General features: G+C 37.0%; 1 protein-coding gene across 1 annotated transcript in view; it reads left to right on the top strand.

Moving 5' to 3' along the window:
* The window catches only part of DNAH12 (dynein axonemal heavy chain 12), a 236,638-nt gene that overhangs the window by 139,670 nt on the left and 70,046 nt on the right, over positions 1-26,922 (top strand). Inside the window, exons 43-54 of the mRNA XM_033210211.1 lie at positions 1,541-1,702; positions 3,756-3,950; positions 7,999-8,132; positions 8,615-8,777; positions 10,095-10,175; positions 10,523-10,699; positions 13,512-13,643; positions 15,482-15,571; positions 16,521-16,661; positions 18,651-18,892; positions 19,929-20,076; positions 20,376-20,521. Of these exons, the coding sequence (XP_033066102.1) occupies positions 1,541-1,702; positions 3,756-3,950; positions 7,999-8,132; positions 8,615-8,777; positions 10,095-10,175; positions 10,523-10,699; positions 13,512-13,643; positions 15,482-15,571; positions 16,521-16,661; positions 18,651-18,892; positions 19,929-20,076; positions 20,376-20,521 (1,811 nt within the window). The remainder of the gene's footprint in view (positions 1-1,540; positions 1,703-3,755; positions 3,951-7,998; positions 8,133-8,614; positions 8,778-10,094; positions 10,176-10,522; positions 10,700-13,511; positions 13,644-15,481; positions 15,572-16,520; positions 16,662-18,650; positions 18,893-19,928; positions 20,077-20,375; positions 20,522-26,922) is intronic.

The following is a 26,922-nucleotide window of genomic DNA, read 5'->3' as shown; positions in this document are numbered from 1 at the left end:
ACTGCAGCCTCAACCTCCCAGGTTCAAGCAACCCTCCCACCTCACCCTCCCTAGTAGCTGCCTGTGGGACTACAGGCATGTACCACCAGGCCTGGCAATTTTTTTTTTTTTTTTTTTTTTTTTTATGGATGGTCTCTCATTATGTTGTCCAGGCTGCTCTCAAACTCCTGGGCTCAAGTAATCCTCCTGCCTCACCCTCTCAAACTGCTCAGATTACAGGGGTGAGCCACTGCACCCAGCCTAGGATTTATTTTGATATAATATTAATAATTATAAACCTGATACAATACTACCTTAAAAACTAGACTCCCTAGCTTTGATGACAGAAAATTATTTCTAAGAACAAAACAGTCTTCATATTGGAAGATGGCTTTAATGGGAAAAGGACATAGTTGTGTACAATATAAAAATTCACCATTTATTTTATGGAGTGAAAATATTAGTTAATATTTAATGATTTAAAATATATGGTTTTACAATATAGAAGGTTATTTTTAAAAATAACTTATGGAAGTTGTAATGCTATTTCACTGTGAACTACAGCCAGTTTGTATGCTGACAAATGTTTAACAACCAGCTTTCTAGGACTGGGGGTGAGAGGGAGCCTCTGATGGTAGATTTTCCAATTTCCATGATGTAAAAACTTCCCCATGGCCGATTTGAAGCTCCCAACATGCTGTCACTGAGAACAGAACTGAAAAGAGATATGCATAGAACCCCATGACATGGTATTTTACTGTATTGATACAATAGATTGAAAAAATTTCCAGAGTATAGATAATAGTAACATAATAAAATAGGAGATGATGAGATTTAAGCATTTACCCCCCTTTTAAATATAGCTAGATTTTTGTACAATTGTAAGTTGATATAATTCAATTTTTAAATCCTGGCTATGTTTTACAAACTTCTGACAAGCTCCTGAAATTTTCACAGTCAGTTCTAACAAGCCTGTACAAGTCAACTTCAGCACACTACTGAGCCCATATCTTATATTAGGAATTTGGGTTGCAGTTGACCCCTGCACAAAAACCCCAGCCTGTCTACACTGAAGTGTCTAGAGGTAGATAGGCTTTTGACAAAGCTGAATTTAGGGTATCAAATAATGTCCTTAGTAATTACTCTTTCTATCTCCTGACACAACTCTCCTCCATTTGGCTTCCTTCTCCAGCAGGCTCATTCCACGAGGCAAACAGTTAACTCTAAGTAATTAAGGTTACTGGCCTTTATATATTCTATCTCAGAACAGCTAGGATTCTTTCTGTTTCAAGTCTGTCTCAGTCCCTGAAGTAAGACTATGATTGGGCCCTGCTTAAATCATATGCCTTCCTCTGAATCAGTGATTATGTCTGACCAGTTTGGGTCTCCCACCCAGGGGACAGAGGCAGTGGAGGCCCCAGTTGACAGCCCCAGTAGAAGTGGGGAGAGGTACTGCCCTAAAAATCAAAGTGTTGATATCAAAAGAAGGGGAAAGTGAGGGAAATCAAAACCAACAGATGTCTACCATATTCTGCTTACAAGTACATTTTTATTTTTTAAGGGTCTGTTAAGAAATGTGGGCATGAGGGGCCAGAAGACCGTCTTTCTCATCACAGACACTCAGATTAAAGAGGAAGCTTTTCTAGAGGATATTGACAGTGTGCTCAATACAGGAGAAGTGCCTAACATTTTTGCAGCAGATGAGAAGCAAGAAGTGATGGAGGTAAACACTTTTGGGAAAGTGCTGCTCCTAGCACAAAACTTTATTTCTTGAAACCTTTTCTCAGCTCTTCAGGATAAATATAGTTTGTACATAGGATTTGGGGGGTAATTAAACATTTTAAGTATATTAGTTAAATACATCATTGTTTGGTGAATTTTAAATTGCTTTAACCATAGTTATGAGGCATAATTTTTGTTTTGTAACTCCTACCTTCATAATAATGGCAGTTTGTTTCACCTGTTTAATGTTATTTAGCATGTTTTATGAGTGATTAGAGAATTTTAAATCATCTCTTAAGGTTACATTGATGTAAGAAAGCATGATTTTAATGCTACTTTATTAGTCTTTGTGGTTTACACTGGTTAGTAAATTTTTAAAAAGTTTTAATAAAACTATCTTATGGGTCTGATACATCTGAAAGTCTTGTTTGTGATTTAGTTGACAAAAAATACAATGGTGACGTGTCCACTCTTGTCACATACTTTAACCGTCATTTCTAAGATGAAAGTAATATCACACTTTCTCATTACCATAATCACTTTTACCCACAAAATATATCACTCACACTTGGATATTTAATTCCCCACCTCCAGCCATAACATCTAGAGTGAAATGGACTCACACTTTCAAGTACTCTGCTTTTCTCTTCCATGAAATGGCAGCACAGATAAGAGTTCTTCCCACATGGGGTTATTGTGAGGTTTGAGAATCAAACAAAATAAAGCACTTATGTAGTGTCAGGCACTTACACAGCCCTCAGTAAATGGTGCATTACCAGTTCATAGTATGGAGTGTGGAAGGAGAAAAGAGGACAAAACAACACAACAAAAACTCATGTTCTTTGCTTTTATCTGGGATATGTCAGCGATATGACCAAGGCTGCAAATTAGTGGTATTCTCCTGATTTATAGGAGAAATGCATCATCCATATGCCCGTTCAAGGAATAGTCACCTTTGGGAAATGGAATTTCCTAAGCTTTGCTAGGCTGTCCTGCTGCCTTAGCTATTATCTATCTTTCATTCCCATCACTTTGCTACTAAACTTTTCCATTTCTTCACTATTTTTGTTATATATTTGCTATTTTATATACATCTATATTTTTTAAACAGGATCATATTCAATATACTGTTGCAAAACTTTTTTTTTTAGTTATTTTATCTTGCTTATCTTCTCGTAGCACAAAATACACCGTGTGTGTGTGTGTGTGTGTGTGTGTGTGTGTGTTTCTAGAGATGAAGTCTCACTGCTCTGTTGCCCAGGCTGGAGTGCAGTGGTGCAGTCATAGCTCACTGCAGCTTCGAACTCCTGGGCTCTTACCTCAGCCTCCCAAGAAGCTAGGATTCCAGGCATGAGACACCACTTTATTATTTTTAACTGTTGTATAAAATGCTAATATGTGGATCTTTTACATTTATAACTACTTCCTTATTGATTGATACTTCAGCTGTTTACATTTTTTCTCTTAAAAACAATGTAAAATTGGCCGGGCGCGGTGGCTCAAGCCTGTAATCCCAGCACTTTGGGAGGCCGAGACGGGCGGATCACGAGGTCAGGAGATCCAGACCATCCTAGCTAACACGGTGAAATCCCATCTCTACTAAAAAATACAAAAAACTAGCTGGGCGAGGTGGCAGACGCCTGTAGTCCCAGCTACTCGGGAGGCCGAGGCAGGAGAATGGCGTAAATCCGGGAGGCAGAGCTTGCAGTGAGCTGAGATCCGGCCACTGCACTCCAGCCTGGGCGACAGAGTGAGACTCCTTCTCAAAAAAAAAAAAAATGTAAAATTATATTTCTATACATCTTTGTGAACTTTTGTGATTATCTTTATAAGGTAAATTCTTGGCAGATACTTGTTTTTAAATTATAGAATTTTGAGTTGGAAGAGGTTTTCTACGTTCAAACTATGTCAAGGTCATTCTATTGATATGAATCCAAAATTTTACAGATATTTACAGGGAGCAATAAAACTTCTTCATATTCTAATATCCACCAATCTCATTGCCAGCTTATCTATTTTTATTTACAAGGTTTTTATTTTCTGATATTCCCTAGGGTGTTCGTCCAGTAGCTCAGGCTGGCAGTAAACATGATGAACTCAGCCCCTTAGCCCTGTTTGCTTTCTTCGTGAATCGCTGCAAAGATAATCTTCATGTCGTGGTGGCCTTTAGCCCCATTGGAGATGCCTTTCGAAATCGCTTGAGACAGTTCCCATCCCTCATCAATTGCTGTACCATTGACTGGTTTCAGGTTTGTCATTTTTCTTGGTTGGAGGGGGAGGCAACTAACTCTTTTGGAATTTTACTGAAATATTTGAAAAACGTCATTAATATGCAGTCAGCAAGTGTTTGTTTCTTGATCACTTACTGTAATGACAGGCATAATATTCAGCACCAGAGACTGATAGGACTACATGATCCTCACAAGGAGCTTACGCTATAGACTGGAAGATAGAACAAGCAGTCAGCAATCATGATTATATAAGAGAGCCATAATGTTGATGTGCAAAGGGTATACATACGAAGGCAGTGAATTTCTGAGGCATGAAGATGAATTAGTTACATAGAGGGGGAGTGTATTAGGAATCAATAGGAAACTTGTATGTAAAGAAATTTATTATGAGGAATTGGCTCATATGATTATGAAGCCTAAAAAGTCCCAAGATCTGCAGTTGGTAGGTGAAAGCCCAGGAAAACCAGTGATGTAGTTCCAGTCTGAAGGCCAGCAGGCTCAGGAGCCAGGAAGAGCCAATTCAGTCCAAGTCTGAAGGGAGGGGGAAAAAAACCAATGTCTCAGCTTGAAGACAATCATACAGGAGGAATTTGGGGAAGGATCAGCATTTGTGTTGCGTTGGGTTGAACAAAATTGGACAAGGACAATTGAATGCAGCCCATTGACATTAGGGTGGGCACTCTGCTTTACTCAGTCTATAATGATTTAAATGTTGAACTCATGTAAAAACACTCTCACAGAAACACCCAGAATCATGTTTGACCAAATATCTGGGAACCTCATGGCCCAGTCAAGTTGACACATAAAATGAACCATTATTAGAGAATAGTACATGGAAAAGAAGAAGGGTAGGAAGAGGATGGCTCGTCTGCCCCACTGAAAATTGTTTGGTATAGCTGGCTGGCATTTTAAGGGCAGCAGCAGTTGAGTTGGAGCTTTGGGTGGGTACCAGGTTACAAAGAGATTGGCAAGGTATTCCTAGGAATTTGGTTTTATACCAGAGACATCACAGTGGCATTAACATATTTTTAGATAATCTGCATTTAGGAAAAAAACCAAAACAGTTGGAAGCTGTGTGGTGGGTGAATTAGAGTAGGGCAAAACAAGAGGAAAACCAGCTGGGCAACAATTTCAGTCAAGCTGGAAGCAAATGATGAAGGCCACTGCCTCACCTAAGACAGACTGCCACTGCCTGTGTAAAACCATTTGGTATTCATACTTTTGAGAACAGTAACTCATGGTACCTTCTAGTTGATTGTTTTATGTGCGATAGAATGTGGACTGTGCATTGACCCTGGATAATTTTTTTTTTAAATTAGTTTCTGGTACTGATTTGTTTTATTCTCTTTGCCTAATTCTTATCAACTGCATTCTGGTTTTGTTTGGGAAATCACCCTCCATGTAGCTATGTATCAGAGGGATTGAATCATGGTTGGTCTAAGTATATATATATATATATATATATTTGAGGCAGGATCTCTGTCGTCCAGGCTGGAGTGCTGGAGTGCACTGGTGCAATCACAGCTCACTGCAACCTCCGCCTCTTGGGCTCAAGCAATCCTCCCACCTCAGCCTCCAGAATAGTTGGGACTATACGTGTATGCCACCATGCCCAACTCATTTTTAAATTTTTTATAGAAACAGGGTTTCTCTATGTTGTCCAAGCTTATCTCCCACCTCAGCCTCCCAAAGTGCTGGGATTATAGGCATGAACCATTGTGCCCACCCCTAAGCCAATATTGGTGCTCTCAGGCGGGCACGGTGGCTCACACCTGTAATCCCAGCACTTCAGGAGGCCAAAGCGGGTGGGTCGTTAGGTCAAGAGATGAAGACCATCCTGGCCAACATGGTGAAACCCCGTCTCTACTAAAAATATAAAAGTTAGCTCAGTGTGGTGCTGCACGCATGTAGTCCCAGCTACTCAGGAGGCTAAGCTAGGAGAATTGCTTGAACCCAGGAGGCGGAGGTTGCAGTGGGCCGAGATTGTGCCACTGCACTCCAACCTGGCAACAGAGTAAAACTCTGTCTCAAAAAAAAAGATATATATATGTGTGTGTGTGTGTGTGTGTGTGTGTGTGTGTGTGTATATATGCTTTCATTTCTCTTGCTAGTGATTGTTTTATGCCTGAGCCCATGTATAAACCATTCCTTGCCAGTGGGTCCTGAGGTAAAGTGTGCTGGGGAGCTTTGGGGAAAAAAAGTATTTTCACTATAAAAGGAGTCACATGGTAATAAAAGGGCCCTTTTTTGGTCTCTCAATCTTGTTGCTTGAGAATGTGATGCCCATAGCTGCAGCAGTCATCACGTCATCATAATGGGACAAGCCCAAGGATGAAATAAAGTGCACTGAGAAAGGAACAAGACGGAAAAAACGTGAATACTTGATAATATAGTTGAGCTTCTAAATGAAGCAACCTTGGAAATACCCTACTTCTGGGTATTACTCTATAAGAATATGCATCTTCTTTTTTCTGAAGATACAGTAAGACTGGTTTTCTGCCTCTTTAGTCATAAATATTCTAACTGCCACAGATAGTATTAAATATTCATGATAATTAGCAGGGTGATTAAAAATGAAGCACACAGAACAAAAAGAGAAGCCTCCATAGTGTTTTTTAATGATGTGTAAGTTATATGACATTTAACCTGGCATTTTATAAAATTTCACTAATCTTAATAGTTCTTTAGAAGTCTCTTTTAGATTTAAAATATGTATTGGTACAATTGGATCACATGAATATAACAATCTATTAATAAAAAATGCATGCACTGGCAGTATGTGCTTAGGCTACACACCAAAAAAAAATTGGTCTTAAAATGTGTATTATCTGCTACAAAAGAAAAAAAAATTATAAGCATATTATTGAAACTAAATGAAAGGAAACCTGGAAAATACTCTAGTGAGCAAATAAAGATTAATGATATGCCATGTATTGGTAAGTGCTGAGAAGAAAACTCAGTATCAAAGGCAGAGTAATGAGGGAAGTAATGCTGTTTTATAAAGAGTGCTCTGGGAGGGCCTTCCTGATAAGTCGGTATATGAGCTTGGATGTGAAGGAAGTGCAAGCATGAACCACATGGAGGTCTGAGGGAGAGGGTTCTAGTCAGAGAGAAAAGCATGTCCAAAGACCCAGAGGTAGGAGCATGCTTGACGTATTCCAGGAAAGCCAGGGAAGGAACCATTTCACTAAGATGGAGAGGACTGGCTAGGGAGCAAATTTGTAGGGAAGAAAATTTAAAAATCAACTTTGGATGTTATAGTAGAAATTGTGATGGTCTCCCAGTAATAGAAAGCCAAACCAAACACATTGGGTTTTTTAACTCTCATAGGAAAAAAAAAAATCTAAAGGTAAGCAGAATGGGGCTTTTGTGGCTTAACAAAGTCATGAGAATCCCAAGTTATTCTGCTTTACTATCCTTAGCATGCAATTTCCATTCTCAAAGTAACTTAGGGCGGTGAGGTGGCTGCTAGAGTGCCATTGTTCACAACTGTGTTCCAAACAAGAATTAGAAGAATGAAAGTAGGCCAAAAAGGATATCCCAGCTCTATGTAACTCTCTAAAAAGTCTTTCCTGAAGTCCCCACCCAACAACTGCTTATGTGTCATTGGCCATTCTGACTTCCAAAGGAGTCTAGGAAATCTAATCTTTTAGCTGGATATATTGCTATCTAGAATAAAATTGGAGTCCCAAGGAAGAAAGGGCTAGTAGATATTGGGTGGACAACTAGCAGCTTCTGCCACTGTCATGATAAATTTGGGATGCCTACTAGACATCCAAGTGGAAGAGCTGGGAAGGCAGTGTAATATATCTTTGATAAATAAAACTTCATTGATCCTTCCTTTATATTATCCTTTTTTTTTTTCATTTGAATGTGTAAGAATATTAGGTCTTTCAGAGACCTCAGTCTCTCTTATTCTGCTTTCTTCACTAAAATTTTAATTTTCTCAAAACCAAATTATCCTCCCATAGGAAGTCATGTAACTTATTATGCATTAACTTATGGAGTTGGAGTGAGACTACTGTTCATCTTAAATTTCAAGAGTTTTTCTTTTTCTTATTTTTAGTCATGGCCTGAAGATGCTCTTGAACGTGTAGCTGTGAAATTCTTAGAAACACTGGAGCTTACTGAGGTTGAACGACAAGAGATAGTTCCAATCTGTAAACACTTTCACACCTCCATTATGGATCTTTCAGAAAGGTTAATATTAGTAAATTTTAAAATGACAATGAAGGGATTTGTGAAGGCCATTTCCAAATTAATTCACATGTATTTGCTATCTTATCTGCTATCCCCTTTCCTACTGTACTTACCTGGTTTACGTGATATCTTGGGTCTCTTACCAAGTTAGATCCTTCTGGCTTATGAAACATGTGAAATAGTCTGATTTTTTCTTGCTGTAGTTCATCTTTTATAAACATATTTGTTGATTTGTGGCTTTTTAAAAGATAGGATCTCACTTGATTTGTGCCTTTTAAATATGTCACCACTAGTTGATATTTTAGAGACAAGAAATTATAATGTGGTAATATGTAGGATTCTAGAGTCTTACAATGTTCAAGTACTCACTAACTTCTGTACAAAATGTAATCTTTATTAAATGTCTGTTAATGGTATGTTGAATTTACCTTTTTGTAGAATCCATTATTTATAGTGAAGTATGTTATCTGCCTCTCTTTTAGGTTCTTGCATGAGTTAGGACGACATAACTATGTTACTGCTACTTCGTATCTTGAACTCATTGGCTCATTTCGACAGCTTTTGACAAAGAAGCGACAAGCTGTCATGGAAGCAAAACAGCGATACGTGAATGGGCTTGACAAATTAGCTTTTGCTGAGTCTCAGGTAAATTTGATGAGCTGCTCAGAATGGTAATATATACTGAGAAGTATAAGAAATAATAATACAAGCTACAATCTATTGAGAATATGTGATATGCCAGGCTCTTTGTTATGTATTTCACATCTATTCCTTCAGTTATTCTTCATAACAACTCTATAAGGTAGACACTTTTATGATCCTCATTTTACAAATGAGTGTAGTAAGTTTTATAGAAGTTCAGTAAGTTGACTAGACCACACAGCTCAAATATATCATGTTTTATTTTTAATTAATTTTTTGCCATTTAAGAGAATATAAGTTTAGGTCACTTTTTATTATAAAAGCTGGTTAAATATGAGATTTGTGGTTTTTTAAATAAGTGCTAGTAATACTTAATTAGTGTTAGTTCAGCATAAGTAATAGAGGTTTGGTTGGCTGATCTTTGTATCATATGTCATGCACATAGTATATCAGGAATACTCTGAGATGCTGCTTTGTTTTCAATCTACATTTCTTCCATGGCAACTGCATTCTCCTACTGAGGTCTTCTGTGAAGAAAACTGGCCCACGCTTTTTTTTTTTTTTTTGAGATGGAGTGTCACTCTGTCACCTAGGCTGGAGTGTAATGGCGCAATCTTGGCTCACTGCAACCTCCACCTCCAAAGTTCAAGCAATTCTGTCTCACCCTCCCAAATAGCTGGGATTACAGGTGCATGCCACCACGCCTGGCAAATTTTTTGTAGTTTTAGTAGAGACAGGATTTCACCATGTTCCCCAGGCTTGTCTCGAATTCCTGAGTTCAGGCAGTCCACCTGCTTCGACCTCCCACAGTGCTAGGATTATAGATGTGAGCCACTGTGCTTGGCCCTGGTCCACACTTTCTTTTTTTTTTTTTTTTTGAGACAGAGTCTCGCTCTGTCACCCAGGCTGGAGTGCAGTGGCCAGATCTCAGCTCACTGCAAGCTCCGCCTCCCGGGTTCACGCCATTCTCCTGCCTCAGCCTCCCGAGTAGCTGGGACTACAGGCGCCGCCACCTCGCCCGGCTAGTTTTTTGTATTTTTAGTAGAGACGGGGTTTCACCGTGTTAGCCAGGATGGTCTCGATCTCCTGACCTCGTGATCCGCCCGTCTCGGCCTCCCAAAGTGCTGGGATTACAGGCTTGAGCCACCGCCTGGTCCACACTTTCATAGTTTTGTTTATCATGCAAAGAACTAGCAGAAAAAGTTGAGATTTTCTGCTCCAATACTTTTATGGATACATTTAAATTTATATTTTCTGCATTTGGTTTCAATAGCAATTACAGCAATGGAAACTTAATCATATTATAAACTGTCTCTTTAGGTTGGTGAAATGCAAATGGAGCTTGTTGAATTACAGCCCAAATTGGAGGAAGCTAAAATTGAAAATGCAAATATGATGCAGGTGGAGTATCCTGAATGTTTTTGATGTCAAAGGACAATTGAAATATATCAAATTAGCCTTGAAAATAAGGGTTAATTTTTTGCCACTAGACTTTAGAGACTTCACCATTTTCCATTGACTGGCTGTCTCATTGGGTCCAATATGGGTTCTGTCTTTTTTTTGAAGGAATTTGTGAAGCTCATTTCCAAATTAGTTCACATGTATTTGTATTTCTCCTGATTTTATTATAGACCCTTCTGTCCTTCAAAATGATATGTTAGATTCCCTAATTTTCAAATATTCTTTTGTCTAGGATTGAAAAAGCAATTGGATGTTTGAGAAATTGTCTTCATCTTTCACTTCTTTAGGTTATTGAGATAGAGTCTGTACAAGTGGAAGCGAAAAGACAATTTGTGAAATTGGATGAAGAGGTAGCCAGTGGGAAAGCTGAAGAAGCCCAAGCTCTGAAAAATGAGTGTGAAAGTGACCTAGCTGAGGCCATTCCAGCCTTGGAAGCAGCTCTGTCTGCACTGGATACACTTAAGGCACGTGTTTGAATTAGCTACTTTGTGTTACATCAACAGAGGGAAGTTGAATATGGGTATTTGGCTTATTAGAAGTGGCTGTATTTCAGTAGGTGACATTATCTTGTTTCTATCCAATCAAATGAAACTTGCCTCTTAACAGTTTGCCTTTGATATATTGTTTTATTTAATTTAATTAATTAATTAATTTATTTATTTTTGAGGCAGAGTCTCACTTTGTTGACCAGGCTGGAGTGCAGTAGTGCAGTCATGTCCCGCTACAGCCTCCATCTCCTGGGCTCAAATGATTCTCCTACCATAGCCTCCTCAGGAGCTAGGACCACAGACACACACCACTATACCTGGCTAATCTTTTTAAATTTTTTTTTTTTTTTTTTTTTTTATAGAGACAGGGTCACCTTATGTTGCCCATGTTGGTCTTAAACTCCTGGGCTCAAGTGATCCTCCCACCTTGGCCTCCCAAAGTGCTGGGATTATAGGCCATGCCTGGCCTATTTTTGCTTTTTGTATATTATTTATAATTTTCATTCAGGATATTCTAGTGGAATGAGACGAATAGACTCCAAGAGGCCAAAGTGGTTCTGTACATGGACCAGCAGGCATATGTTAAGTACAGTGTGGAGCTAGTCTTCTGCAACCTCCTGGACCTGCATACACAGAAAAACTTAAAGGCCATTTCCAGTACAGCTGTGAGTGGCACCATCTGTACCACATCATGTTGTACACAACTTTTTACAGGTCTTTAGGCAAGACCAGAACAGTAGGAGAGACAGCATCTGTTGACTAGGGGGTCAACAGCGTATTCAGGTCCCATTCTTTGCCTTTTTTCCTAATCAATACTCTTTCTTTCATGTAACAGACCTGACAAGACTGGAAACTCAACCTGTGGGTAATTCAGCATTTCACAGAATCAAACTATCTGATTTTCAGTAACATCAGCCGTCCTGTAGTTATAAGTCAAGAGATTATTTTAGGGCATTTATAGAAATTTCCTAGTGCTCTCAATGCACTGTGAATCAGGAATTTAAAACGCTGAGCTTATTATATTCTTTCTTCATGCTCTCAGGTACTTTGTTCTTTCTTTCTTTCTTTTTTGTTGAGACAGAGTCTCACTCTGTCACTCAGGTTGGAGTGCAGCGATGTGATCATAGCTCGCCACAACCTGAAACTTTTGGGCTAAAGTAATCCCCCCCAACCCCCCGACTCAGCTTCCTGAGTAGCTGGAACTACAGTCACATGATACCATGCCTGGCTAATTTCTGGCACATTTAAGAGTCACTTATTACCCTGTGATCTTTCTGCATTCTCTCCTTAGAGATTTATTACAGCAGCTACTTATTTTGACAAAGCCTTGTTTTAAGAGGCACTCCATTCTAGGTGACCATGAGCAACTTCTCTCATGTAACTCTCAAGTAAGTAATTTCTCTCTATGTTCCATGAACTTTCAGCACTCCATCCCCTGATGTAGGATTCTTGATGCCTTCAAACTCTCACCAATTTAGGTCATTAATATTAGAGTCCCGGCCGGGCGCGGTGGCTCAAGCCTGTAATCCCAGCACTTTGGGAGGCCGAGACGGGCGGATCACGAGGTCAGGAGATCGAGACCATCCTGGCTAACACGGTGAAACCCTGTCTCTACTAAAAAATAGAAAAAACTAGCCGGGCGAGGTGGCGGGCGCCTGTAGTCCCAGCTACTCGGGAGGCTGAGGCAGGAGAATGGCGTGAACCCGGGAGGCGGAGCTTGCAGTGAGCTGAGATCCGGCCACTGCACTCCAGGCCGGGCGACAGAGCGAGACTCCTTCTCAAAAAAAAAAAAAAAAAAAAAAAAAAAATTAGAGTCCCCTTTCATTGAGAGTCTGTTGCTTATACCCTTCCTGATCTCAAATGCTGTATTACCTGAGTTAGAGTTCAGTTACAGAGAAGTGAGTTGACTCTATTTAGTATAAGCAGACAAAGATTCTTTAGGGAATTTTATAAATGGATTACAAAATTGTTGGAAGAGGCTGAGCCTCCAGGAATGACTCACAAAGCCATACTGCAGAAATGGTCTACCAGAGCAGCTGTCCCTCTGAGTAGGAAGCCTGCAGAGCCTTCATACAGTGCCACATAACCTCCACTATAATCTGTATTGTCACAATGGATGTCTTGCACCCTGCCACTCTCCCCATTTATTGTCTGAATTCTAGTATCACTTAAGTGATCTGGAATCAAATTCTCACCCAGAACTCTAGTTGCATGAAAAACTAAGATATATAGTTGTTAGCTTTCCAGCATTTGCATCTTGCAAGGAATGTCAGAAATATATTGGAGTGGGTAAATGAATCTATAGTATCTATTATAACAATGTATACCTTTTTAGAAAATAGGTTTGGAATTGGGACCTACCTCCTCTTTCATCTTCAATACAACTAATATATATAAGCAAATATAGAATTAAGTCTTCATCTAAATTAGGATTCTTAACCTAGGTTCCACATATGGGTGTGGTATGTGATTGTATGTGTGAAAAACTGTATTTTCTGGTGGATTTAGAGCTGCCATTATATTCTCATAAGTATCTATGACTGACCCCTCCCAACATTTGAGAACCATTAGTCTTAATCTGTGTTGAATTCTCTTTATTCTCTTTTGCTAATTCTTTCATAACCACATAAAGTAAAACAACACAAAACAAAAAAAAAAACAAAAAAACTTTGATTTCAAATAAAAAGGGGTGCTTTCATTATTCTCCAACATTACTTTAAAATTTTTCCATTATTTAAAAGTAAACTATTCTGAAGATGTCCTGTTTGTTTTTGTTTTTTTCTTTTAGCCAGCTGACATTACAATTGTGAAATCAATGAAGAATCCTCCATCTGGTGTTAAACTAGTTATGGCTGCTGTTTGTGTCATGAAAGATATAAAACCAGAAAAAATTTCAGATCCTTCAGGGACTGGAGGCAAGGTAATAACTTGACACAGATTTGAATCATATTCATGAATGTACAGAACTTGTCAGCAGCAACTATTATCCAATATCAACAGTACCCAAATTAGGGAAGAAACATTGTTTTCCAGATATTGTCTGCACATATTCTAGGGTAAAGCTAAGACAATGTAGTGTCAAAAAAATGTGGTTCCAGATGAGTCTGGCTAACATGGTAAAACCCTGTCTCTACTAAATTTGCAAAATTAGCCAGATGCAGTGGCAGGCACCTGTCATCCAGGCAGGAGAATTGCTTGAACCCAGGAGGCAGAGGTTGCAGTGAGCCAAGATCGTGCCACTGCACTCCAGCCTTGGTGACAGAGTGAGACTCCAGCTCAAAAAAAGAAAAATGTGGTTCTAGTTGCTTCCATCTCCTTTTCTGTCTATGCAGAATTCTCCACTACCATGGGCTTGGAACTAAATGAACACTGAGGTACCTGTACTTTTCCAGCTAAGATTCTTTCTGGGTATTCCAACAAATCTGCTGAGTTAAGCAGTATAGTGAAGTTGTTAAAAGCATGTGCTCTGGAGCTAGAATATCTGTATTCAGAAATCCCAGTCCCACTAGCAGCGTGACCTTGGTTAAGGTATTTAACGTGTGGGATTCCATTAAAAAGAAGGTACTCATAGTATCTACCTCATAAAGCTAATGAGAGAATTAGATTAGTTAATACATATAAAGTTTTTAGGCGTAAAGCCTCACAAACAATAAGTGCACAATAAATGTTAGCTGTTATTATTACAATTATTATTCAAGGATACATCCCTTAAAAAGGAAGGCATAATATCCATTCTAAACTGAATATACAGGCTAATTTTCTCTTCAAGTTTTTTAATACGTGGTTTAAATTCCCGAATTAAAGAATTAGATTTTTTTTTTTTTTTTTTTGGCCATTCTGTCCTTCATTGAGAAAATAAATAGGCTCTTATTAAGTTATTCTCATTTACACACACACATACACACACACACACCCCTCCCTATCAGGCTTCCAGAAGCAGGAAAAAGAACTTTCAGTTGGTTATTTCAGCTCTTTTACCAGTATAAGTAGCATGTGCTTTTACCCTATGGTTGGCAGAGCAACGTGTACTCTTTGCCTTTCTGCTTTCTCCTTTAATTTCACTTGGAGAGTCTAGGTAAGTGAGGAGTTTGTCTTTAAGAAAAAGTTTGGTACTTTTCTTATTTAAAAGAGTCAAAGAATACAGGAAAATAAATTTTGAAGTAATAAAAATTTATTTTCTTATATGAAATTGTGATGGTGTTTACTCAAGTTGCTAAAGTTTTCAAAAGAAATAGTCACATTATTTTCCTTTCAGTGTTTACTTTTTTAAACAAATTCAGTCTATAAATGCATTTCCATATTTAAAAATATTTTATGTTTGACATGTTCTTGAGGAAAGTCTTAATTTCCAAGGAGATATAAGTTGATAGCTGGGCGTCGTGGATCACGCCTGTAATCCCAGCACTTTGGGAGGCTGAGGCAGGTGGATCACATGAGGTCAGGAATTGGAGACCAGCCTAGCCAACATGGTGAAACTCCGTCTCTACTAAAAATACAATAATTAGCCAGGTGTGGTGGAAGATGCCTGTAGTTCCAGCTAGGCTGAAGTGGGAGAATCACTTCAACCTGGGAGGCAGTAAGACAAGATTGCACCATGGCACTCCAGCCTGGGCGACAGAGTGAGACTCCATCTCAAAACAAACCAAAAGTATACGATTAGCTTCTCTTGATAATACCTCTTAAACTTCAAGAAGAAAAATTTTACATCTAGCATTTTTAGTTGCAAATTTAACAAATTTCCATAAATTTTATTTGTAGATATTAGATTACTGGGGACCTAGCAAAAAACTTCTGGGAGATATGAATTTCTTAAGAGATTTGAAAGAATATGACAAGGACAACATTTCAGTGAGTTGCATTGGGTTTTTTTCTATAAATGTGACTTGGTTAAGATGTTTAAGAACTTTAATATTATGCAATAGTTTATAACACATATAGAAATAGTCCATTTTAGGATTAACATAATAGAGATATTACATTTATTAATGATACTATGAATTTTCATAATGTTTAAAACCATTCCTGTCTCAGATAATTAAAAAGTTATTTAATAAGTTACTCTTTTAGTGTAATTGACTTGAAAGAATTGTCTGTCTTCTTATAATAAATTAAGAAATCTGATACACAAATTTATGTAAGATTAAAAAAGTATAGCACATTATTTTCTATCCAAATTCTTATTCTTAATGTTTAATTGTTCTTTTCCATTGTTTCCATTTGTTCTCTCAATGTATGTCTTTTTTTTTTTTTGAGATGGAGTCTTGCTCTGTAGCCCAGGCTGGAGTGCAGTGGCATGATCTCGGCTCACTGCAACCTCCACCTCCCGGGTTCAAGCAATTCTCCTGCTTCAGCTTCTAGAGTAGCTGGGATTACAGGCACCCACCACCCGCCACCATGCCCAGCTAATTTTTATGCTATTAGTAGAGATGGGGTTTCACCATGTTGGCCAGGCTGGCCTCAAACTCCTGGTCTCAAGTGATCTGCCAGCCTTGGCCTCCCAAAGTGCTGGGATTACAGGTGTGAGCCACTGTGCCCGGCCTAAACTTGTAAGTCTTTTAATATTTTTGGAAGAAACATTTTACCTTCATATCTATAATACATTTGCATATTTTGCTCACAAATATGACGTATTTCTGCTACAATTATGCTTATTTTTAAATTATCTCAAAATACTTATTTTGACTTTTAAAGCCAACATTACTTTCTTATACAAATGTTTTTATTGTATATGATTTTTTTCATCTGATGATTGTGTTATCTATATTGAAATTTTAAAATTTAAATCTTTGTTATATAGGTGACTGTTATGCAGAAGATTCGTAGTGAATACTTAACGAACCCTGAATTTGATCCCCCTAAGGTTGCTAAAGCTTCTTCTGCAGCTGAAGGTCTGTGTAAGTGGATTATGGCCATGGAAGTGTACGACAGAGTTGCAAAGGTATTTTGAAGATTAGCACATCTGTATTCTACTAAGATATTCCCAGGAATTAAAATCTGTACTTATATTTACTGGTTAAGAAGTTTCTCAAAGTGACCACAGAGAGAATTTGTCCTGCTGTAGCATATTATCATATATTGATTGCATACCTAGTAGATGAAGAGAATATTTGTGCATAACATAACCTGATTGGGGCTGGTGTGGGTGGTAGTGATGCAGGAGCAGGGATGATGAGTAAAATTAGTCAGATTTACTTGTAGCTTTAGGACCCAGGACAAAGGGGAATTAAGGTTTGATGAGGCAGAAGCAAAGAAAAATCTAAACCATCAAGGGGAAAGTGCCAGATAAAAAGTTGATTCCAAGGATCAGAAGTAAGAGGATCCAGTAGAGTTAAGAGGCAGAGCATGGAAATATCCCCTGAAACAATACCATGCACTGACACAGAACCTTTCATGGAATACCCACCGGGTCCAAATTTCTGGGAGAGCAGAGAATAGTTAAGAGCACTTTGTAAATCTGACTAGCAAAGGACCAGGGCAACAAAGGCTTTGCCCTTGCAGCTTGCAGAATTCTACCTAAGGAAGAAAAATATAAATATAAAGGTAGATGAAAATATGTGGTAGCGTGTGTTTAAAACAAACTCAGAAGACAGTATAAATGATCAAGCTGTAATAATTGGGAAGGTCTTCCTAAATGATACACATACACGTACCCAGAGAGAGGTAGAGACTTTGTTAGTTTCAAGGGAGCAGACCTGAAAAAACCTGTTAAAGAAATAAAATTAGTTTTATCTAGGATGTCTTTCCATGAAACATCTTGTCCCTTCACACAGTAGTCTCATGCTAATTAGTCTCAGCTAATTTCCACATGTTCCACAGATGTGTAGAATCTTGTGGATCCTTTCTACAAAGCAGAGAAGCCAAGGCACTCAGGCTTTTTCCTGCCTTCCCACTCTACACCTCCACACTGCCGTTTTTATTCTGATACAAGCTGCCCCATGTTGATACAGAAGCATGGGAGGGAAATATGCAGTAATATCTTCTCTGAAGTCAGAAACAGAAAAGGGAGCTTCCTGCTTTCTGTGTACTTATTTAACACATTTTCTTTCATGATTTCAATGCAGCGGAGAGAAAGCAGGGCATTTTGTGTCTGATGCACTGCTCTCTCTCTCTCTTGTCCCTCCTTGCCTTCAGCTTCTTTCATGGCAATTTACTAGAAGGGTTAGGTTTATCTACTTTCTAATAGGTGCAGACTCTCTCTGGTTATCTTCTACATTCTTTGTACCAAGGGCTTAGAGGACGCTCAGTGATCCAGTTGGCCAAACTGCATTGTTGATATGCTGATGAGCATAACAAAACAACTTTAGGAAATCCCTTTTCTGTCATTCAAATGTGGCTTTTCAAGATTTGTTGAGGAAAATTCAGTTTTGGTAGTGAAACTGAGCATCAAGGTTTTCTTCCTTTTTATTTCCACCATCACAGCTCTAATCCTGGCAAGGCAGATGTAAGCCTCAATCTGACTAGGAAGAAAATCACAAGCTTGGACAGGAAAAAAAAACACCCAAGGCATATTCATGTGTTTAAACAAACACTTATTATTTCATGTTATATGTTTTTCTCTGTTATTTGACAACAGTTCAATGACACCTACTCATTATTTTGAGACCTCTTGTGACATTTTTGCTACATATTTCGACATTTTGTTAGCCCAGTGTAAATTATCATTTTATAGGTAACGATTTGCTAGTCCAGATTTATCTATTTTATAAAATATATAGATATATTTTACTTCGTATGTAAAAACAGAAGATTTAAGGCAAAATGTTTATGTAATTTATTATAATGCATTTCTAATCCATAATCTATAAGGGAGGCATTATAATGCATTTCTAATCCATAATCTATAAGGGAGGCATCTATAAGGGAGGCATTATACAGATATCAATTTTACATAGTACACATCATATCTGCATATATTGTTCCCAAAAAGGTAGTGGCTCCTAAGAAAGCTCGCTTATCAGAAGCTCAGAAGTCTTTAGCTGAGACAATGGAGCTTTTGAATCAGAAGAGAGCAGAACTGGCAGAAGTAGAACATCATTTGGAAAATTTACAAACGACATTTCTTGAGAAAACAGAGGAAAAGGCTGCTTTAGAAGACCAGGTGGAACTCTGTGCTAAGAAACTTGAAAGAGCCTCACAATTAATTGGAGGACTGGGTGGAGAAAAATCAAGGTCAGATTTCTATTTATTTTAACAAGATTTAGGAATGTCAGCCTTGAATATGTGACCTTCTTTGGGTGTTTATTGTGATTACTGATTTTACAATGGCTGGTTGAGAATATGGGACATTCTGGAAGACACCTGGCCAGGCTTCTCCAAACAAGGATATCAGTCTTGAGGATGGTGTTTACAAATTGCTTTCACATGGTCTTTTAAAAGAGGCAAATAAGGCAAATGGTTAACAATTTTTTAAATCCAAGTGGTGAGTATGTAGTTGTTTGATGTACAGTTCTTTCCAATTGTATGTATGTTTAACATTTTTTGTAATACAATGTTTGGAGGGAGTAGTGAATGCATGGTTCATTGGTTAAATTTTATGTTAAGGAAGATATAACTGGCTTGATCTAACAAAGCCAGTAAGCTTTATTCTAATGTATTTACTTGGATTGGACAGCCAGCTATTTCATTTATTCTATTTGTTGAATGAATAGCACGATCAGTTTTGACAAGACTTTGTAGTACAGATTAGATAGTTTTGGAATACACTTTTTTATTGTATGGGTTTCATTAAATGAAAAAAATACCATTCTTAGTATGTCAGCTTCTATACAGCTTAAATGTAATTTTTGGCAATGAATTGCAAGTGTTCCTGTGTTTTACAGTCTAACAATAAATACTAAAACAAATAGCACATCCACTAGACCAAATCATCCAAAAGAAAATTATTAGGCAAAATGTTGGTGTTTTGGGTTTTTTGTTTTATTATTATTATTATTATTATTATTATTTTGCTTTTTCTGAAGGGCCAAGTCCTGTAAGAAATGTCTAATATTCTAATAATGAAAGGAAGACTGTCATTCACATAACATAGATACATGTTATAACGCATAAGAGCTAGAAGGGTTCCGACCTCATTTTACAGATAAGCAGGTGTCCCACATTTTATAGCTTTTTGTTACACAATTGGACTGGAAGCCCTTGCCCTTTCAATTACTGTCTCCCATCATTCTCTGTTGTAAATCAATTTTGCCTTTGGTTGATGGCACAGATGGGCCCAAGCTGCAGATGACCTTCAGATAACATACGAAAATTTAACTGGCGATGTCTTGGTATCAGCAGGAGTCATAGCTTACCTTGGTGCTTTCACTTCTGGCTTTCGACAAACATGTACAAAAGATTGGAGCATGTTGTGCAAGGTAGTGGTTTTATGTTTTGTAAGTCTTGTTTTAGAACATCCAAAGTATGTTTTGGGATATTTTGGGGGCAACGATGATAACAAGGACAGAAAAGAAGAAATAACTGAAAACATGGGGTCTTTCTTTTTTTGCTTCTTGTTTCATCAGTAAAATAGTTCCACAGTTCAACTTTTAATTTCTTTTCTTTACGTTCCTTAGCTTTATTAAATACTACCTAGTGACAATTAAACTGATATTTTAATTTAAAAAATATTTCAATTAACAAGATGAAAGAAAACATTTTTGTTTATTTCTTACAGAAGAAAAAAATCCCATGTTCAGAAGAGTTCTTGTTGAGTAAAACCCTGGGTGATCCAGTAAAAATTAGAGCTTGGAACATTGCTGGATTACCAACAGATAGGTTTTCCATAGATAATGGAGTGATCGTTAACAACTCAAGGCGTTGGTAAGAAATATAAACTGTTTATTTTTTCCGTTGTTTTATTTGAAAAATTCAAACATATAGAAAAGTTGAAAGAATTTTATCATAAGCACCAATATAACTACCACCTCCTAGATTCTGCAGTTAACACTTTAGTATTCTTGCTTTATCATGTACCTGTCCTTCCCTCTATCACTCCATCAACCCATCTTTTAAAATGCATTTCCATGGAAATGGCAGACATAGGTATACTTCCTTCCAGATACTTCAGCATGCATATCATCAACTAAAGTTCACTATTTGCTTATGTTTTTATTCTTTTGAGGTAAAATTTACGTACATGAAATACACAAAACCATACCATTCAGTGAGTTCTAATGAAGATATAAACCAGTGTAACCCAAATCTCTATCAAGATACAAAACATGACTACTACCAGGGAAGTCTCCTTATGTTCCTTTTGTATATCCCTACCCGCATCCCACCCCAAGAAATCATTGTTCTGATTATTTCCCACCATAGGTTAGTTTTGCCTAGGTTATTTTTGTATGGATTACTTCTAGAATTTCATATAAAGGAATCATAATGTATATGTTATTGGGCAAGGCTTCTTTTGGCATATTTTTTTCTGAGATCTATCCATGTTATTGCATGCATTGGTACTCTGTTCCTATTTTTTGTTGCTGAGTTCCATTTTATGAATGTATCACTGTTGATGTATTCTCCTATTGATGGACATCTGGGCTATTTCTAGTTTCTGGCTATACAATGTACTTATTTTAACTAGGTATTGCTACCCATCTTCAAGATACTATAACTTGATAATTTATGCAATTTCATGGGTACCTTTTTAATTTGCTATCATTGATAGTCTGATAACTATAAAAACTTTTCAAATGGTTTTTATTGTTATCCTCTTATTCATATCACTTTGAAAAACTTGGAAAATTACTTTCCTTTGAGAAATAGTTTTCTATAATTGTTATGTAGTGACACTGTCATCTAATTTTAAAAGTCTTTTCATGGGACTGTATCTCAAATATACTGTGATAGATACTATGGAGCTCTTAGATTTATCAGGTACTATTCTAAGTGCCCAACATCTTCACAATGTCCTGTGAGTTAGGTATTATTGTTTTCCCATTTTACAGGTGAGGAAATTGAAGCCCAGAATGATTTAGTAATTTTAAATTAGTAAAGATAGCGAATAAGTGATAGAGTCAGAATTTGAATCCAGGCAATCTAATTTTCAAATCCTTGCTCTTAATTACTATGCTGGAGTGAATTGTGGAATAGGATATCACACTCACTGCCTTTAAAACCATAATGGAAATTTTGGTCTTCTTTTAGATGAGATAAATTTAAAGATATAAGGAAATGTAACATCCTGAAAGTTTGAGTTATTATTTGTTTTATATTCTCTGCAAATCTTTCTGGAAGCTTCAAAACAACTAACTCCTGTTTATATTGACAGTATTGTTTAATAAAATAAGAATGTATATAATCGTATATTGAGTTTACACTCAAAACTTTACTTGAGAGTGAAGATACTTAAGTTGAAACTTCTAAGCAATAAGCAAACTTTAATATAATCTGAAAAAGAATATGTTTTAGTTATAAAAAATGTGTTCTGTGGTAGAGCAGGGATCATTCTGTTTAACAGAATATTAGACCCTCGAGTTTGTTAATTCTGTTTTAGAACCCATTTCCATGTGTTTTGTGACCATTCAGATTATTTAAATTGCAGTTTAGAAAATGCTGTTGTGGGCTGGGCATGGTGGCTCATGCCTGTAATCCCACCACTTTGGGAGGCTGAGGTGGGCAGATCACAAGGTCAGGAGTTCAAGACCAGCCTGGTCAATATGATGAAACCCTATCTCCACTGAAAATACAAAAAAAAAAAAAAAAGTTAGCCAGGCATGGTGGCATGCACCTGTAATCCCAGCTACTCAGGAGGCTGAGGCAGGAGAATTGCTTGAACTTGGGAGGCAGAGGTTGCAGTGAGCCAAGACTGTACCACTGCACTCCAGCCTGGGTGACAGAGCGAGACTCTGTCTCAAAAAAAAAAAAAAAAATCGGTTGAGTAATATAGATTAACTATAACCACTGAGTCCAAATTCTAATTCCTGTGAGAAACATCTGATTGGTCTAGCTTGGAACAAACATTCACCTTAGGTTTAGTAACTTATAGCTGTGGGGCCCAAGCCAGAGTAACAACCATGAGTATTTGAAGACCCGGAGTGTAGCTCTTAGAAGAAGAGTCATGACCTGGAAAAGTAGTATACTTTTTACAATTAGGACTCTCATGTTTGCTTCCTTCTTTTTGCATTTTTGGATATGACAAAAGATAATTTCATTTATTTTTATAATGATAGCCATTGACTTCAGCACTATTTGTTGAGTTATCCATTATTTCCTCACTGCTTTGTCCCTTTAGTCTTTCTAACTTTAGTGAGGACTTGTGAATTGCCTTTAAAATGACTTTGTTTTTCTTTCTACTTTTAATCACAGTATTTAGATCATTTATATTTAATGGAATTATTGATACACTTAGATTTAAATCTACCATCTTGTTCTTTTTTTATTTGTCTCCTTTGTTCTTTGTTCCTTTTTTCTTCTTTTTCTACTTGGATTTGGATTAGCTGAATTTTTTTTATGATTCCATTTTATGTCCACATTGAATTATTGGTTAAATGCTCCCTATTTTTAGTGTTCGTGCTAGTGTTTATAATATCATCCATTTCTAGTTTATTACTGAATATCTTCGAATAATTTTATGATATTATATATATAGTGTATCTTTCAACAGTATAATTCTATCTCTTTTCTGTCTTTTGTGCTGTTATATATTTCAATTTTTCATATGCCATAAATTCTATAATACATTCTCTTTATTTTTACTTTAGACAATAATTTATCTTTTAGAGTGATTAAATATAAGAAAAAAAGTCTTATGTTTACCTTCATCTTTTTCCCATTTTGGGACCTCTTAATTTCTTTGAGTTTCTGTTTGGTTTCACATTTCTTCTGCCTGAAGAATGTCCTTTAACACTTCATGTGAACAGGTCTACTGGCAATGAATTCAGCTTTTTTCTTTTTCTGGTCTAAAAAAAAATCTTTTAAAAAAATTGATATGTAATAGTTATACCTATTTCAGGGATATATATGATATTTTAATACATTTATTCCATGTACAGTGATCAAGTCAGGATACTGGGGTATTCATCACTTTAAACATTTATATTTTCTTTATGTTGGGAATATTCCAATTCTTCTTTTCTAGCAGTTTTGAACTATACAATAAACTATTGTTAATTTTAGTTACCCTACTGCACTATCAAATGCTAGATCTTATGCCTTCTACATAACTGTATTTCTGTAGCTATTAACCAACCTTGAAAAAAGTCTTTAATTCATCTTCATTTTGAAAGATTTTTTTTTTTTTTGGCTGAGTTTAGAATTTTGGGTTGACAGTTGTTTTTTGCTTCTGTTTTGGGGCTTTTTGTTTTTTCTTTTACGATGTCACTACATTGCTTCTGACCTACATAGTCTGATGAGAAGTCTACTCTAAGTCTTACTTTAGTTCCTCTTTATATACCTTTCTTTTCCTCTGGAAAATTTCCAGTTTTTCTCTGTCTTTAGTTTTCAGCAGTTTGATGTGTCCAGGTGTGTATGCACATGTGTTTGTGTGTGTATGTGTGTTTTGAGATGGGGGTCTCAGTTTGTCACCTAGGCTGGAGTGTAGTAGTGCATTCATGGCCCACTGCAGCCTTGACCTCCTGGGCTCTGCTTCCTGATGTAGCTGGAACTACAGGCGAGTGTAGTGCCCCCACCTCCCATCATTTTTAACAGCTGTATTGATATATAATTCATGTGCCATAAAATTTACCCTTTTAAATTGTACAACTCAGTGATTTTTAGTATGAAATGCTACACTTAAGAAATACAAATACATTTTTAATTTACCATTGATAGCCTAAAATCAAAGAACAAGTCATTTTCTAAGAAACAAATACTGTGAGTGTATGTTAAGATGTTAAAAGAAGACATTTCATTAAAATTTTTCTGATCTTTGATATTTAAATATATTCTTTCCAAAAATAAAAAAGACTAAACTTCAGTTAGGGAACCACTGGAGTAGCAATAGGGGTAAACTTTCAAATCTACTTTCAGCTGCAGTGTGTGTTTTGCCTTTACTTCTGGGATTCTTTGGAGTATTACTGGCCATAAACTGTTAATTTTCTAGCTTGGAGTTTCCTCAGCCATGTAGATGGTTTAAATTTATATCCTAAACCTGTGTGAGATATAGATCCACAGCTACACATTCACATTTTCAGGGGACACTTTTTCCTAGCCAGATATGAGATGGGAATCAAAACATTTCCTTCTTGTCTCTTTATACATAGGGTTGAAATTTTTCTATCAGTGACTTCTTTAAGCCTTTTGTGAGTTTCAGCTTAATGCAAAGGTCTCAGTTCCAGCCTCCCCCCACGTATGGACCCAGTGAGCCTCTAGATTATCAGACTGACACTCTTCCCAAGTCCAGCTGTCAGTTTAGCTCACACACTTACTATTCTGGATTTTAGTTTTATCTGTTTTGGCACCTGTGTTTTTCTATATCTATGTATTAGATATGTGTGAATGCATGTATGTGTCTTTTAAACACATGCCTCAATTAACCTGTGCATTTAAAATAATGTCATATTTTATCCATCAGCACTAGGAGGAAGAAGGATTTTTAGCCAGTCATGCTGTTGTGACTGTAGTTGATAATTAGTCATTGTGCTTGCTCTTTATAGTTTCTAACAGTTTGTCTGTTTATAATATTGTGCAATGGTTGAGAGCAGTTCAGACTCTGGAGTCAGGGCATTTGGGTTCAAACTTCCTCACTTTCTGTCTTGAGAGTTTGGTAACATAATTGACCTCTCAGTGCTTCAGTTTCTCCATCTGTGAATGAAAATAACTCCTACTTCATAGAAATGTTGTCGGAAAGCACTTAGCACATAAGTGCTCAAGAAATGTTAGTTTTTATAATTATCTTTGAATATCTCATTCTAGTCTATATCTTAAGTCCTGATTTTGCTATGTTTCAACCATGATGAAAACACTTACTGTGTCTCCTAGGTGGAGGTAGGAGACAAAAAATAAAATGCAAAATAGTGTGTTCCTTTTTTAGTGTTTATACATTGCTTTGGCTACTTAACAGCAAAGCTTATTTTCCTCCAAATTACCATCTCTGTCAGAAACATAGAAGGATAATGCTGCTTTCTTCAAACTGCTCAAAGATCTCAAATGTAGGCTAGTATTATTTTCATACCTAGAGTAAGGTATACTTAGAATGCAAATTCCATGGCCTGGCCTTATTTCTATGAGGGACACAACAATCCAATTTTCCAGTATTCACATAAGGTTATATTAAATAGGAGTCAGATTTCTTTCAGAGTAGACAAGAATCTCTAATTATTGGATAACCAAGAACATTTATTTAGGCATCACCAAGGATGTTTATTAACATTAGAATGCTAATTTATAGGTGTTGTTACATTTTGTGAGGGAATGAACACATACTGTATTTTTCCAATAATAAGGACATGAAAGGAAGAAAATAATGTCTCTTTAAACAGGGCCTTGAAAGGTACTAAAAGCATCTACTAGTCTAATTACTAGGTAACGTCTATGAAAAAATAACTTTGTTTGCAGAATGCCTTTGCTTTCTTTGCTGTGGTAGGAAAAGTAGATTTTAAGTACCGTCTGGACCTTTTTGTACTTGAAGTAGGATTTCAGCACAATTAGAGCCAAGAAAGAAAACATCCAGTCATCTAGTTTAGTCTTTGGGGAAAGATAGAAACTAAAAGAACACAGTTATTTGAGAGTAAATTAAAGAGCTGATAGGGAAAGGGGATTTTAGCTCTAGCCCTAGAATCTGTTGGAATAGAAAGAGAATGGGAAAGCTGAAGTGACATGGGACAAAAACTCCCTTTTCTGTGATATATATAGATATATATTTAAATAGATATAAATATTAAATATATATAATTAAATAAAATTATATATGTGTGTGTGTATGTGTGTGTGTGTGTGTGTGTGTGTGTGTGTGTATATATTTAAATGGAGTTTCATTCTTTGTTGCCCAGGCTGGAGTGCAGTGGCGCGATCTCAGCTCACTGCAACCTCCATCTCCCGGGTTTAAGCGATTCTCCTGCCTCAGCCTCCCCTGTAGCTAGGATTACAGACACCCACCACCACACCCGGCTAATTTTTGTATTTATTTATTTTTTTTTTTTTAGTAGAGACAGGCTTTCACCATGTTGGCCAGGCCGGTCTTGAACTCCTGACATCAGGTGATCTGGCCACCTTGGCCTCCCAAAGCACTGGTATTACAGGCCTGAGCCACCGCACCCGGCCTCTGTGCTATATTTTTAAAA

Source organism: Trachypithecus francoisi, unplaced genomic scaffold (assembly GCF_009764315.1).
Source record: "Trachypithecus francoisi isolate TF-2019V2 unplaced genomic scaffold, Tfra_2.0 Lachesis_group0, whole genome shotgun sequence".
Lineage (NCBI taxonomy): Eukaryota > Metazoa > Chordata > Mammalia > Primates > Cercopithecidae > Trachypithecus > Trachypithecus francoisi.
Note: the sequence above shows the minus strand (reverse complement) of the source record. Positions and strands in the feature narration are given on the sequence as shown.